This window comes from Ochotona princeps, chromosome 26 (assembly GCF_030435755.1).
Source record: "Ochotona princeps isolate mOchPri1 chromosome 26, mOchPri1.hap1, whole genome shotgun sequence".
NCBI classification, from domain to species: Eukaryota; Metazoa; Chordata; class Mammalia; order Lagomorpha; family Ochotonidae; genus Ochotona; species Ochotona princeps.
Window position 1 is genome coordinate 28,929,083 of NC_080857.1, and position 16,331 is coordinate 28,945,413.

The window sequence follows — 16,331 nt, forward strand, 5'->3', positions numbered from 1 at the left end:
GTTTTCGGCAGAGCACACAACAGATTTCTTCTCTTTTCCTGCTCCCATAATTCCCCTCCTGCTTCTGTTATTTAATTTTGTTTTCCTTTCATTTCTCTAATTCTTTCTCTTATATACACTTTTCTCTACTAACTTCAAGACCAGGAAAAAAAAAAAAAAGTGCCTCTTTGGGTTCTGGATAAAATGAGAACTACCTTTCCGGGTAATCCGAACGCGAAGAGTCCAAGGTCTTCATAAGACGTTACAGCTGTGGAAAGAAACCGGAATGTTCATTGTTGCACAAAGCTGTTTGTATGCCAGTTCTTAGAGGGCAGGAACTCATTCCACTACTACAAATTACGCACAATACAATCATTCTTAGGGTGCAGGCTCCTCAGGACTGGACACAAACATAAGAAAATTCTGAACAACAGCAATAGTAAGAAGAGAGGCCGAACTTAACTGGATATTTTTCTAAAAAGGCATTTAATAACTTCATAAAATCTTTATCATGACAAAACATAACTCACAAGGCCTGAGGTTTTTAGGTTTATGTCATCTACTCAGTAGTGACCGTTTGCATTTTTAAAAATCAGCAAGGACTCCTCTTTCATTTCTCTACTTCCTGTAACGTTCTGAAAGATACTGTTTTGTAACCTGCACATAGTAACAATTATTTTCCATCTTTATGAAGCAGTTATGCTCAGTATAATGTAATCAATATCAGCACACAGAATTTGTTAATTTTGGTCTCTAACAGTCATCCATCTACCCACAGAACATTTCCCCGTAACTAATCTTAAATTAATACGTGTAGGTTAATAGTGGGTAAGCCCGTGATTTCCACTGAGTATTCTGAAGTACTGAAAATAGCTCAGACACTTCCAATATTCATTAAGCAATGTCTTAGTAGTTCAGATCCGCATAATTTATAAGCTTTATAAACTTACATGCAGAACTTAACCATTCTTGGGGGAAACTTGAAAATTTATAGTCTACGAGAAAGAACAGCAATAGAGAGGCAGAATGTAGCAAATTTCAAGGTTGTCTAAGAACCATCCTGGCTGAAATAATTCAAACAGAACAATTATTTGGTAAGATCCTACTCGTCACGATGCAACACTCACACATTGCCAAAATGGAAGTTTACACCGACCACAGCTTCTGTGCCAGAGACGCAAACTGATAAAAGCTCATCCTTTGTCATCCAGGAGGGCTAGCACAAGGGTCAGAACGTCTTGGTGGAAGTGATATGCGCTTGTTTTAATTAGTAAGACACATACTTTTTCTGTTCATCATTAAGGAGCAATAAATTACATTCCTATTTCACATGTTCAAGGAGTGTAGTCATAAAAACTATAAAAACGGAATGGCTCGTCTAAGAAACAAAGTGTCCTTAGCTCATACAGCATCATATTTCAACTAGTGGCTCGGCTATCTGTAAGATCCTATTGTCTGAAAGGCGCACATATTTATAGTATTGACACTGAAGAGAAACAAACTTGCAGCTACCAAGGCTTGGAACAGCAAGGTGCACATCCTATTAAGTCAAACGACTCATCATTTCTTCTTTTTTAAGAAAGCTTTATTTTATTTTCATTTGAAAGGCAGAGTTACAGAAAACCAGTAAACTTCTGGTTTACTCCCCAAAGGACCATAATGGTCAGGGCTGGTCCATGCCACAGTCAGGAGTCCAGAGCTTTTGCTGGGTCACCCATGTGAATGCCCGGGCCCAAACCCTTCTTCCATTGTTTTCTCAGGACGTTAGCAGGGAGCTGGATCACAGGCAGAGCAGCTGGGACTCAAACTGGCGCCTCTCTGGTATCGCAAGAGGTGGCTTAACGCGCTATGCCATCACATCGCCCCTGCTCAGCAGTTCTTAGAGCTAGTTTCAAAATACCCTCCTCTCAAGACACACATGGGTTTTCTTTCAATCACCACTATATATTAACAAAAGAATCCTTTGTAATTTCATAACTAAAGACTCCCAGATATGTAAAGCTAAGCCAATCCCAAACAGAACAAATATCATATGTTCTTTCTAATATAAGGCAACCTTCATAGACAAGATCTATGTATGCGTGTGTGTACACAGGTATGGACACTATCCGCCTAGAGGAACTGTACACTGGGGACTAGCACAGCGAGAAATGAGGATACACAGCAGTATGCATCCCCACTCCCCAGTAGAAACACACTCCAACGAAATACTGACAATAGAATGCTGGACTCTCTACCGTTATCTTTACCTACAACATCAGGATACATTTAAACATCAGAATGATGGACTGGTGACTGCTGTTGAAGGACCGTACTATTGTAATAATATAAGGAAATAAACCAGTGGGTGAAGGGAGTGGAAATGTGGAGGGTGGGAGGGGAAATCCCTGAGCCTATGACCCTATGGAACTGTATCATAAAAAAATATGAAAAGAAAATAAAATGAAATAAAACTGAGCATTTCAAAAACCCCATATATAGCCTTTGAATGTTACGGCAGGATGAGAAAGAAAATGATGGGAAACAGAAAATGGAGGAACTTTTCCAGTCAATTAATAATAACCTATTGTTTGAGTTGATAAAACTTTACCAATCTTTTGGATGTTACATGTTTTTTTAAAACAATGTACTTATATAGTGCTATCACAGTGCACAGGGAAATTTCCTCATTTATTTCCTAATAATTTGCCTATAAATTTTATTTTTTTCAGATTTATTTTTTAAATTTTTATTGGAAAGGCAGATATACAGAGAGGAGGAGAGACAGAGAGGAAGATCTTCCATCTGATGATTCACTCTCCAAGTGGCCACAACAGCTGGAGCTGAGCCAATCCGAAGCTAGGAGCCAGGAGCTTTTCCGGGTCTCCCACACGGGTGCAGGGTCCCAAGGCTTTGGGGCCATCCTCAACTGCTTTCCGAAGCCACAAGCAGGGAGGTGGATTGGAAGTGGGGCTGCCGGGATTAGAATCAGCACCCGTATGGGATCCCGGCACCTGCAAGGCGAGGACTTTAACCACTAAGCTATTGCACCGGGCCCAAAATTTTATTCTTAAAAATGAAAGACTTCAATAATTTTTGTGTAGAAGTAGATATGTTTTAGAACACAAACATAAAAAGCAGAATTATAAAATCTAATACTGGGAGCCGGTGTTGTGGTATTGTGTATAAAGCTGCGGCTGGCAATGCAGGCATTTCATACGGGTGCAGGTTCAAACCCCAGCTACTCCACCACTGATCCTGCTCCCCACTGATGAGCCCAAGGAGAGCAGTGGGAGACAGCCCAAATCCTTTGCACCCATGTGGGAGATCCAGAAGTTCCTAGTTCCTGGCTTCAGTCTGGCTAAGCCCTGGCCCCTTTGGCCATTTAGGGAATGACCCAGTGGACTGAAGGTTTCTTGTCTTTCCCTTTCTCCCTCTCTCTGTAACTCTGCCTTTCAAATTAATAAATCTTTAAAAATTAAAAATGCCAAAAATCAATTTTTCAAGCATATATGAATTTTGAAGTAAATATCATCTTGAAAATTAATAGTTACCTTAATTAACAGATCTTTGTGAGTTTGATATTCTTTTTTTTTTTTTTTTAGATTTTTGTTTTATTTTTATTGGAAAGTCAGATATACAAAGGAGAGACAGAGGAAGATTTTCCATCTGCTGGTCTCACCCCCCAAGTGGCCACAATGGCTGGGAGATGGCCCGAAGTCCCCGGGCTCCTGCACTCTAGGTGGGGAACAGGACAGAATTCTAGGCTTCTGGTTTTGGCCTAGCCCAGCTCCAGCCATTAGGGCCATTTGGTCAATGGACTTGCAGATGGAACTGCTCTTTCTCTGCAACTCTACTTTCACATAAATAAATAAATCTTCTAAAAATATTCATCAAAAAGTATAGATTAGTGTTTTAATTCTAAACATCAGAACATAAATCTATTTAGTAAATTTAGTAAACATGAAAGAGCAGGTTGCTTTACTATGAACAACACTCATTATACTACAAGACTCTAAAATAAATTGCTACTTACACAAATTAAACATTTATTATTAACCTTAGAAACTAAAAAACAACTTTTACTATTCCAGGAAATACAATCAGATTAAAAGTTTATTAAGACAATTTTAGGGCCCGGCGGCGTGGCCTAGCGGCTAAAGTCCTCGCCTTGAACGCCCCGGGATCCCATATCGGCGCCGGTTCTAATCCCAGCAGCTCCACTTCCCATCCAGCTCCCTGCTTGTGGCCTGGGAAAGCAGTTGAGGACGGCCCAAAGCTTTGGGACCCTGCACCCGCGTGGGAGACCTGGAAGAGGTTCCTGGTTCCCGGCATCGGATCGGCGCGCACCGGCCTGTTGCGGCTCACTTGGGGAGAGAAACATCGGATGGAAGATCTTCCTCTCTGTCTCTCCTCTTCTCTGTATATCCGGCTTTCCAATAATAATAAAATCTTTAAAACAAAACAAAACAAAACAAAAAAGACAGTTTTAACTACAACTTACGACAATAATAGCAAACATTTTTTGCAATCTTCAATTTGTACTGAGACTTTTATTTTTCAGTGTCATCCAAACATTATGAAATGTAGCAATTTTTTCCCAATTCGAGAGTGGAGAAAAAGCCTTAGACTTTCAAATGGAGGCTGAAGGTGGTGCTTCAGTCCTAATTCTAGCTTTCCAGTCAGCACATCTGGCTAGTCATTCAATTCTTTCACTGTCATCAGACTTCTTTTATGTTGCAAAAATTAGAAGCACTTTTCCAGCCTGGGACATCATGAATATGAATAACGGCTCCGGCTTAACGTTGAGGCTTTACTAAAATAAAATGTGTACACAGTCAGCCAAATGCTTTTTTCCTACATACTCATTCTTTCATGGTTTTTCTGGACCGTCTCAACGTGCTAATCAAAACAACACTAGCAAAATACTTCTAGCGTTTTCTTCTTCTGTCATTTGGGCAATTTCTTAAAAAACTCATAATAGTGTAAGCCAGTACTGACTACAGGAATGCAATTTGGACAATGAACACTTAAAAATATCCAAAACATTCCATCCCTGGGAACTTCCACCTTAGGATACTGAAATCAGAGACATCATTACATTCGAGACACTTATCCTGGCATTATTTACCCCGGCGAAGCAAAGTCAGCCTAAACCCCTGACAGCAGGAAAGTGGTTGAGTAAATTATGGAAGGTATAGCTGATGAAATAGCACAGCCACTCAATGTTATGTTTACGGTAACATGAAAAATGCCAATGCCATTTTTAAGTGGAAAACGAAGCGTCGGAACACATCCATAAGGCAAACCACAAAGAGAATAGAATGAATTATACATGCATGGCAGCAGCGACTGTTTAGTCTTCTTTTGCAGTCTTTGCGGGTGTGTGTGTGTGAATATTTGTTACGACTTTAATGGGGATGCTGACACTGTATTTATAAATTAAACACTCTCTCTCTCTCTCTCTCTCTCTCTCTCTCTCTCTCTCTCTACTGGCCGCAGGTGCTTCAGCCAGTGAATAACATGCTCTCATCTCACATCCGAACACGGGGGTCTGACTGCTGGCTTAGATCCCAATCCCAGCTTCCTGCAGATACGCACCTTAGGAAGGAGCAGCTGATGGCTCCGACAGCTGAAGCCCTGCCACTCACCTGGGTGATCTGGACTGAGTTCCTAGCTGTCAGCTTCAGCCTGGCCCAGTCCTGCAGGCAGCTGTGGGTCAACCAGAAGAGAGCCCGCTGCCTTTTTGTTTCTCTCCCTGCCTCCCCCCCAAGGGAAACAGACAAATAAAAACCCATAGCACTAGTTTCATTTCCTCTATCAAATTTCTAAAAAGTTTTACGTAAGCTGCAATTAAACTTCTCTCTGGTGTTTAATAATTGAAATATTGATTGTTCCACTAACAGGGAATAATGTTTTTGGGCCTTTCCTATGGTCAACATTTTATGAAAGATGTTTTGAGAGACAGGAATGTAATATGTGGTGATGATTAGTCATATTCCTACAGAACAAGAATAACATTAATTATGAAAATCACAAAATTAATTCAGTCTTTTACAGGAATTCATACAATGAGTGCTTGGCACAATCCTTCCTAAACAAATAACTGAAAACAGTAATTAGCAGTCTATTTTGGGAAATTTTTTTTTATATTAGAAGAATCAATGCTATATTTTGAGGGGGGCAGAAAGGCTATACATATTAATCAAATAAATTGAGGGAAAACTTTTTTAATGTACCATCAAGACACATTTTGGTGCTATTTTGACTACACAAAGAGTTTGTCCTCCACAGGAATCGTTTGGAAAGCTGCTTCCCATGACAGAGTGGAACATTTCCAGCTAGTCACTCCAGGTTCTGTCTGCTTTGCATTTTCCACTGAAATGAGACAATTAATAAAGTCTGGTTACAGTACAAAGCCCAAGTTTCAGCAGAAGCAATATTATCTTTGGATCTGGGTTGAAGAACATGAGTTATTCAAATACAGATCAACTCTCAGGAAGTCAGCCATTGGAATGTACCCTTATTTTCTAATTCTATGCTGTGTTTTCTGTTATTTTCCGAACGGTGTCCATTATAAGTCATTCATTTTTCACGTATTTTCTACGCAGTTTTATCATCCCTTCTGACTCTCTTTTTATGCATTTAAATGCAAGTGAATATGGCTTGATTTTAAAGCACTTAATGTAATAAAACAGACTGCTAAAATACTCAGAACATTGTTTCAAATGGCAACTGGGGCTGGAATAACACATGTACTGACAGGCCCTGGTAGCCCAATATATTCAGCTCTAAACCGAACAATATTTACATAGTCATATCTTGGGTTACACAACAGTTTTCATCTTTTAGACTCAATAAAAGACAAGAACAGGAGCAGCTCAAATATGATTATGAAACAGCAAGTAAACACTCAGCCTTCTCAACATAAGGGCACAGCAACAGATCATGGGAAAAAGGGAATCACCAGCCATGGTGATCAACAAGTAGACCTGGACAAAGTCCTTACTTAGGCCAGGGAGGGCATGACCTTGGAGGGCAGTTTTTGTGTGAGTTATTCAAGCCCTGAGTCCCAGCTTGCCACGTGACCCTTCCTAGAACATGCCCCACCATCCACTGTCTTCACTAATCACCAGAACGAACAGGCCAACCTTCAAACCAAGAGTCGAAGTAAATCTTCCTGCGCAGCCAGCCTCTGTGAGGCTTTTGTTAAAGCAACAGGAAGATGAGAGTAGTTTAGGGTATGCTTCATTCATCTTTCTCTGAACCTCAACCAAAGAAAATTAGCTTTTGTGGAAAGATGTGTTGGCTTTATCGTTGAGGTGAACATTAAGAAGGAATCACTGCCAACAGCCCTCCCCTTCATCCCTGGGTGCGGCAATCAGAAACTTTCCAGACACTACCAACTACTCTGGGGGAGAGAATTCAAGCCAAGTTGAAAATGACTCATTAGGGAAAAGAATGAGATAAGAACACTGGTCCACTTACGATGGAGCTACGTACTCAGCTTACATGTCAATCCTGAGTCTACTGAACTGGGCTCACTAATCACGGGAACGAGGATGAAAACAGAGATCGGTGGGCTCTCACTGCAAATGATAGGGAAACATGAAACGACTGTCTTCCAGCCCGTTTCTTGAGCGCGTCGTACAGAGCTGAACAGAATTCACATTAACCCTAACGCAGCTTACTTCTTCACATGACATCTAGGCCACCAATGCCGAGCTGGATAAATAAATAATAGCTCATCAGCTTTACTGAGAAACAGTATGTCAGCGCCTAACGTGCCATGTAGATACTGAAATTTCTATTTTAAAAGTTAGATAAGGGATTTTCAAAGATAACCTTGACTATATATATGTAGATTTTGGAACTTGTAAATGCAATCCTTCTAATATAATATGTGTAGTGTGTATAGTGTTAATACATCCATAAGTCATCATCCATGCATCTAACTTTGATTAAATAAGTTTTGTGTATCAAGCATATTGTAGATGCTATTAAAACGTGGTTGATGGTTTATTTTCTAGTGGCACAATTACCATATAAATACAGAAAACATGGTTTTATTTGGAATTTTGCTAAGATCTGTCTACTAAATGGAAAAATCGTATCATAAATAGCATTTACTTTGTGTCTGTTTCTCCTTTATGTCACTGCTACAGCATTATATAAGTATAGTCTCAGAGTGCTGTGGCTGTTCCAAGACATTAGCACAAACTGGTGGTTTAAAAACAACAGAAATTTAGTTCCTCGCGGTTCCATAGGCCAGAAGTCAAAATCTGTCATACTGAGTCAAAATCAAAGAATAAGCAGGCTCAGATTCTCCTAAAGATGCCGGAAACGGTGCGTTTCTTGTCCCCGACAGCTCCTGGGAGCCGTTGGCATGCCTCCTGACTACCCTGCACCAACCTCTGCCTTCCAGGCGCACTGCTTTTTCCCTCTTCCATGATTTTTTCTCTCTGTGTTATAAAGGACACCGGGATCCCCTAGCTATTGCACACTCTTACCTTAGCCATGCCTTTTGCCATGGAAGGTAACATCCACAGTCTCTAGGATTTCACTGTGGCTGCCCTTGGCAGGGGCAGCTGTTCAACCAGGAGAGGCAGGGAAGATGGCTGGAGTCGGAAGAGAACCCCATGGTATAGTAGGCCAAGCCTGTGCCTGCAGTGCTGTCATCCCACCTGGGTGCTGGTTCAAGTCTCAGATGTTCCACTTTCAAGCCAGCTCCCTGCTCATGACCTGGGAAAGCTGTGGAGGAGGCTCAAGTCCTTGGGTACCTGGACCCACTTTGGAGACCCACACGGAAGAAATTGCCGGTTTCAGTCTGGCTCAGGCCTGGCAGTTACTGCCATTTAGGGAGTGAGCCAGTGGTTGGAAGAGCACCACTCTGCCTCCCCTGCTCCCCCCCAAAAAACTGCCTCTCCTCTCTGTAAATCTGCGTTTCAAATTAAAATAAACAAATCTTTAAAAAAAACTGTAAATGTGTTGGGGATCACTGAAAAAACCTTTTGCTTTTTCTAAATACGCAAAACACAAAACCACACCAAATAAACACAAAACAACAGAAATAGAATAGAGAAAACAGAGGGGCCTTTACCCTTACATTTCCTCACCATTGTTAAAAACAAAAATCCTCATAATTATGTTCTGAAATTTGTCTACTTCTCCAGTTTAGTCTTCCTTGTCACATTTATCATACATTATAAATCATTTGCCTCTGTTTTCCTCTGTTCTATTTGACAGGGGCTTTTCCAGGGAGGCCACGGAGTGATCTAATTTGTATTTATATGCCCAGTAAATAAAGAGTAGTGAACGGATGGATAACCTCTAAGTATTTTGATTTTAAAACCTGTTCACCTCTGTATTCTTCATGGCCCACATACTCAAAACTAAAGTCATTTTTATTTTAAAATACCTCCTCCTACTGTGTCCCTGTCTGTGTTAATGATACTACCATTAACCCCCAGTGGTTTGGGAGATATACTAGATATCTGCTCTTATCTTCTTTACATGCACATCAACATGTCTGAGTTGTTACTCTTCTATATTTCATTATTGAAAAAAAGACAGAGCTAGAAGGGGGGATGGGGAGATAGATCTTCCACCTGCTGGTTCACTCCCTAAATGGCTGCTGCAAAGGCTGGAGTTTGGCAAGGTTGAATCCAGAAGCCGGGAGCTTATTCCAAGCCTGTCACATGAGTGGAGGGGTCCAAATACTTGGGCCATCTCTTGCTTTTTCAGGCACATTGGCAAGGAGCTGAATTGGAAGTGGAACAGCTGGGACCCACACAGGGCGCCCATATTGGATGCGAGCGTTGCAGGTCATGGCTTTACTTGCTACTCCACAGTGCTGGCCCCATGTCTCTTCACTCATTTACTTTATTCACCTTATCACTAACATGGAGCAATGCCTGTTATTCTGAGACTTTTTTTTTAAACAGTCAGCCAAGATTGCTCAGTAGAGCTAATTGACAAATAAGAAGGTGCTTCCTTCAGGTCAGGGGATAGAAGGGTTTGCATTCTGACACCATGCTGAGGGCAAGCACGCCCTGCCTTGGGGAACAGAACTACTGCAATCTGTAGGTGGTATGTAGAATTACTATTCAACTGATACTCTGAGAATTTCATTCGCTTCTCCCCTGTGCTAGCGTCCTTGCTGCTTTGTTACTCCCTGACTCTGGAAAAGAATAACACCCACTACTCATCAAGTAAGACACGTGGCAATAACCTTTGGAGATCTGGCATATGTAAAAAGGTAATTATTCAAACCTCATACACAAGTTGATAGTGTGGGCGAATCTAGAATCCTGTATTCAAGTAATTTTCCCCAAGAATTTTGAAGGTATTGACTAAGTTATATTACTGCTCCTGAGACCTTTGTCATGATTCACTGCATTTTAAAAAATTTTTCTTTTTCATACTATTTTATAATTGCATTTCTGATTATTCACAGTATGTATCTGTATAAGTTATTTTATAATCATTACATTCAATATTGAGAGGAATTCCTTTAATCTGGTCATAATCTTCATTTTTGGTAGTATTCTGCTATTAATTTTTTACAAAGCTTTACTTTCATTTGAAAGGCAGATTTTACAGAGAGAATGAGAGAGAGAGAGGACTTCCATCCACTAGTTCATTCCCAAATGGCTGCAACAGCCAGAGACAAGCCAATCTGAAGCTGGGAACCAGCAGCTTCCTCTGGGCTTTCCATGTGGGTGCAGAAGCCCAAGGACTTGAGCCATTCTCCACTGCTTTTCTAGGCCATAAGAAGAGAGTTGGATCAGAAGCGGAGGAGCCAGGATGTGAACGGGCACCCTTATGGGACGCCAGCGCCGCAGAATGGAAAATTAGACTGCTCCTCCACTGCGTTGGCCACTCTGCGGCTAATTTTTAACCTTTCCATTTCATTGCTTCTCTTTGTGGACTTCCTTTTACTTGCATACTGGACTTTTTGCACTGAGCTTCTAATTTTTACAATCTTTTCTTTATCATTTTTCCAGTTTTTTACTTTCCTCTTGTGCTCCTAGCAAATTACCTTAACTTTCCAACCCAGCTAGTAAATTAATTTTATTTTTAACTCCTGGGGCTCTTTTCTTCTGAATATATTCTTTTTATAATTTTTTCAAGATTTATTTTCATTGGAGAGGCAGATATACAGAGAAGGAGAGACAGAGATTGGTTCACTTCCACAAAGGCCAGAGTTGAGCCGATCCAACGCCAGGAGCCAGAAGCTTCTTCTGGGTCTCCATGAAGGTACAGGGTCCCAAGGACTTGGGCCATTCTGCACTACCTTCCCAGGCCATGAGTAGGGAGCTGGATGGGAAGTGGAACAGCAGAACACGAACCAGCACCCATATGGATGCTGGTGCTTGGAGGAGGATTAGCCAGTTAAACCATTGCACTGCCCCCCATGCAATATCTTCTTTCTGTTTTCTGAAGCCATTAAAAGAAGTTATTTTTCAAAACATTTTCATCTCGGCCCAGCACAGTAGCCTAATGGCTAAAATCCTTGCCTTGCATGCCTGGGGATCCCACGTAAGAGCCGATTTGTATCCCAGCTGCTCTGCCTCCCTCCCAGCTCCCTGCTTGTGGTCTGGGAAAGCAGTAAAGGATGGCCTAAAGTCTAGGGATCCTGCTCCCATGTGGGAGACCCAGAAGATGCTCTTGGCTCCTGGCTTCAGATCAGCTCAGCTCCTGCCATCGAGGCCACTTGGGGAGTGAAGCAGCAGATGGAAGAGCTTTCTGTCTCAAGGATCCTCCTCGTTGTAAATCTGCCTTTCCAATAAACAAACAAACAAATAAATCTTAAGAAAAAGTTTTCGTCTAGACCTTGTATCAACTGTTTCTTCTTTTCTCTGAGTTCTTGCTTCTTTCTTTGTGTTTAATTGATTTTTTTTTTTATTACTTGAACAGTTTTAAGTTTGCAGCAAAACTTCACTGAAAATTGGGAGCTGTAGTGTACCTGTAACAACTACGTATGCACAGTCTCCTCGGGTACCAACTTTCCACACTGTGGCTAATAGTGGTAGTGATGAGGGAAGGGAAGGGATGAAGACATGGTCAAAGAGTACAAAGCTGCAGCTCTATGGGATGAAGATGATGATGTATCCATTACGGTGAACCCATATGGACATGCCATTACCACACACCACCCACACAAGCTACAGTGGGGTTACTCTTAGTGTTGCACATTCCGAGTTTTAACAATTAATGACATATTATCTGCCATTATAATACCATATGGAGTCATTTTACTGAACTATAAACTCTGTGTTCTATTCATCCTTTCTTCCCCATTCATACTATGGGAGTGTCTTTAGTTTTGTAAAAACAGAAACAAAAACAAACAAACAAAAAAGAATAAGCCAGTGATACAGAGCAGAGTATATGGGCACCTCCATATGGGCACCATCTTGAGGCCCAGCTGCTCCTGGTGGTTACTGCACTTTTAACCGTCTCCATAGTTTTGCCCCTTCTGGAATATCATGATATTGTGGAAATCATGTTCCATGTGATATTTTCAAACTAGATTCTGCTTCTTCAAAGACTTGTTTATTTATGTATTTGAACGGCAGGTCTCCTGGCTTCAGATCAGCTCAGCTCTGGCCCTTGGGGCCACTTGGGGAGTGGACCAGCAGATGGAAGATCTCTCTCTGTCTCTCCTCCTTTCTATATAAAGTCTGCCTTTCAAATAAAAACAAATAAACCTTTTTTAAAAAATTTAAAAGCATGTCATTATTTAGGTCTATTACTACCCTAGTGAGGAGTTATGGCTTCCTCTATAAAGCAGCAATGGAAGGTGAATTAGACATCTCAGAAATATTTACAAAACTAATTAATGAGTGACTGCAGCAACTGAAGGAGCTATAAACTGGCAGATGCAAGAATACGGGAAGAAAAACATAGTTGAGGCACCAGAAACAGATACGTTTAATTCTGAACATTCTGTGCTTAAGGGCCTATAAAACACCTAAGTGGAGAAATCCAAAAACAGCTTAGTTGTGCACGTGTAGCTTCGACTGGAATCATCAGCCTGTACTCTAAAACGACATCAGTTAAGAGTTTAATGTTTTTTCTTTTTTAAAGGACAGAGGGCTTAAGAATGAACGAAGTAACTGCTGTCTGAGCATGAGAACCTCTGCCTTTGTTAGGTCACTGCCATCTTTGATACAAGCTACATTTTCTGGGCCCCTTGTGTGTTTAGTATGGCAAGCTGACTAACTACTGAGATAAGAAGCTGGAGAGCATCTTGAGTTTGAGATTCAGCTGGGACACACTCCCTTTTCTCGCCCCATTCTAAAGGGGGGATGCTATGGCTGCACTCCTGAAATCCTCCTGGACTTCAAGGGGGAGCAAGACCCTCCTGAATGGTGGGACACGGGGGGATGCCTGTGTACTGGACAACTCTGCACATTGAGGTATCTTTTCCAGAAGAGATCGAACATTTTTCCTCTTTGACTATTTTCAATTACTCAGTTAAATGCACTTACTAATACTATTACTAAAGCAGACTAATGATAATGATAATTCTAGTAATCATTCTGAATATTTTTCTTAACCAGGCATTCCAAATGATAATAAAATGATATGTTTGGAATAAGTCTGGCTGCAATTTTAAACAAGATTTTCTTAAAAAGATCTGATCTGATGGACAAGGCAAAATTTGTCGCAAGACTGGGAGGAGTACTCCTAACCAGCCTGGTGTTCCTCTGGGTACAGAGGCGTGGAGGCCGGAGCCTTCCCACCATGCTTACACAGCAGTGAGCGCAGTATGGATGCAACTCCTCCAGCTCCCAATTGGGGGACTTCGGAATAGTGACTTTCACCTCAATGAACTTCAGCTTTCTCCAAAAAAAAAAAAAAAAAAAAGGCAATAACAATGATATGTATCTCACAGTATTGGTATGTGGACTAAATGAATTAATATTTCATCATAGAATGATGTCTGGAATATAATCAATGCTATAAAAGTACATGACATTTGCTTAAAAATGAAATTAAACATATGACATAAACAGTGAGGCAGCGAGTATGGGAACACAGGCCGAGAGACACGAGCAGAGGGACAGTCGACGCTGGACTGTACAAGCCACACTCAGGAGGGATCTTGACTGTGCGGCAGCAGGCTACGCCACCGCCCGTGGGGAAGGGAAGCACCTGCGGTACTGCTTCCCACTGGGCACCAGCTGGAGCCCTGGCTGCTCCACTTCCCATTCAGCTCCATGATCATGTGCCTAAGAAGGCACCAAGAGCTTGGGTACTTGCCACCCACATGAGAACTGGCTTAAGGTCTTGGTTCCTGGCCAAGCCCAGGCCATTATGGCCATATGTGTAAGCTAACTGCAGAGAGGATCTATCTTTCTCTGTCCGTGTCCCTCTCCTGTCTGTAACTGTCTTTCAAATAAATAAATAATCGTGGCATTTACTCAGAGCGACACGTTCAGCGTCTTCCCAGAGAAGAGATATGACAAGAGTTTAGCGGGCTAACAGTGGTTGTTAGGAATGAACCGTAAGCAGGGGCTTATGTGCACAGCTCCTAGGCCACATCCACACCAGCTTGGGGTTGAGGGACTGGGCCCCCTAATGGCCTCTGGCTTCAACAAGCAGACTGTTTTTCACGTCCTGTTGGCTTCATATGCGTCAGGAGAGCCTCTCAGGGACCAGAGTCCGTGGGTGTGTTCCCTGGCCTTAGCACATGTTGCATGTTAGGTCACATGTATGTAAGGCTTCCTTTACTGACTCCTATGCAAAGGGAAGAAACAAAACCAGGTACACATGAAAAATAAGTCTGCGTATTCCTGTGAACCAACCTTAGATCTCAAAGACCTCTCCAAAGGACAAAAAAATCAGCAAAGCCTTTGCCCTTGCCACATCAAACTTCGGCATTTTAAGGCAAACATTTTTTTTTCCTATTTTGTCTCTCTGGAAGCTACTATTAATAGAACTCCCGAGCGAGCCCTTCTAGTATAATATGGATATGAGTATGTCACATAAATCTAATTTTAAAAAGCTGGCTACCATTTCAGGTAATTTGGCCTACACTTCAGGCCAACTTCTTCCTCAAGTATTCAAGTCTATGGACACTGTCCATAGTAGTCATGGGCAGCCAACAGGCCTTAGAATATATACCTGAAGAGCAAGGAGAAGCCTCTGCAGTGATTAATGGATTTTGTCATTCCACGCTAATGGTAGAATGTTCACTAGAACACATTACAGTCTTTGGGCTCCAGTTAAACGGTTTTACAATCTGTACAGGAATAATCTATCATCACCCTGTATCTGGGAAATTGGAAAATACTATCTTCCCTTTTTTTCTCTTAAAAGAATTATTTATTTTTATTGGAAAGGCAGATTTATAGAAAGAAGGAGAGACAGAAAAGTCTCCCATCGGCTGGTTTACTCTTCAAATGACAACTACAGCCAGAGCTGAGCTGATCTGAAACCAAGAGCCAAGAGCTCCTTCTGGATCTCCATGCAGGTGCAGGGTCCCAAGGACTGGGCCTCCAAGTCCATCCTCCATTGCTTTGCAAGGCCACAAGCAGGAAGCTACAATGGAAGTGGAGCATCTAGGACACAATCCAGTACCCATATGGATGCTGGCACTTGGAGGTGGAGGATTACCCAATTGAGTTATTGCACCAGGTCCAATCTTCCCTTTTTAAAAGGAATTCCACCTGCAGTTTGTTTCTTTCCAATTTTGCTCATGCTGATTAATACATGTGTCTGTTTCAGAAGCAAATGACTTTTAAGAGTAACGATGATGCATAGCCTCTGACAATGATTGGAAATTCTCTAGCTCATGAGATAGACCCATTAGATAAGATAGGGAGAGATTTCTGAAGCTGGGATATGCAAGGCCTATACCACCAACAGCAGGAAGTAGCTACAGAAGATGTGATGAATCAGCATTCTTTGGCAACACTTAGAAAGGTTGGAAATCTCTGGAGGGGGCGGGAGTAGGGGGAAGGAAAATGAAATGGGGGCAGATGGATAGCTTAGCCTAGGGTCACAACATGGAAGCCATACCTCCCCCGTCTCATGTAATGCAATTGACCTACCAGTCAATCAAACGACCCCTTCCCTAGGAGGTAGAGAAAGTTACAGAGAGAGACAAGGAGAAAGAGAAAGGGGGAGAGAGAGAATTTTCCATCTATTGGTTTGTTCCACAAATGGCTGCAATGGCTAGGGCTAGGGTTGAAGCCAGGAGCCTGGAACTCCATCAGCCCTCCCAGGTAGACAGCCCAGGTACCCGGGCCATCTTCAGCTGCTTTTCTCAAGCACACTAGCAGGGAGCACATCAGACCGGAAGTAGACTTGAACCACCGCCCATATGGGATGCTGGAGCCACAGACACTTTTGAAGCACTC

The 16,331-nt window shown here is 41.9% G+C and overlaps 1 protein-coding gene across 3 annotated transcripts in view; it reads right to left on the reverse strand.

The window, feature by feature from the left end:
* SLC38A6 (solute carrier family 38 member 6) overlaps positions 1 to 16,331 on the reverse strand; it is a 67,964-nt gene that overhangs the window by 44,783 nt on the left and 6,850 nt on the right. For all 3 annotated transcript variants that reach the window (XM_058655608.1, XM_004597632.4, XM_058655609.1), the window contains exon 4: positions 195 to 247. In XM_058655608.1, the coding sequence (XP_058511591.1) occupies positions 195 to 247 (53 nt within the window). The remainder of the gene's footprint in view (positions 1 to 194; positions 248 to 16,331) is intronic.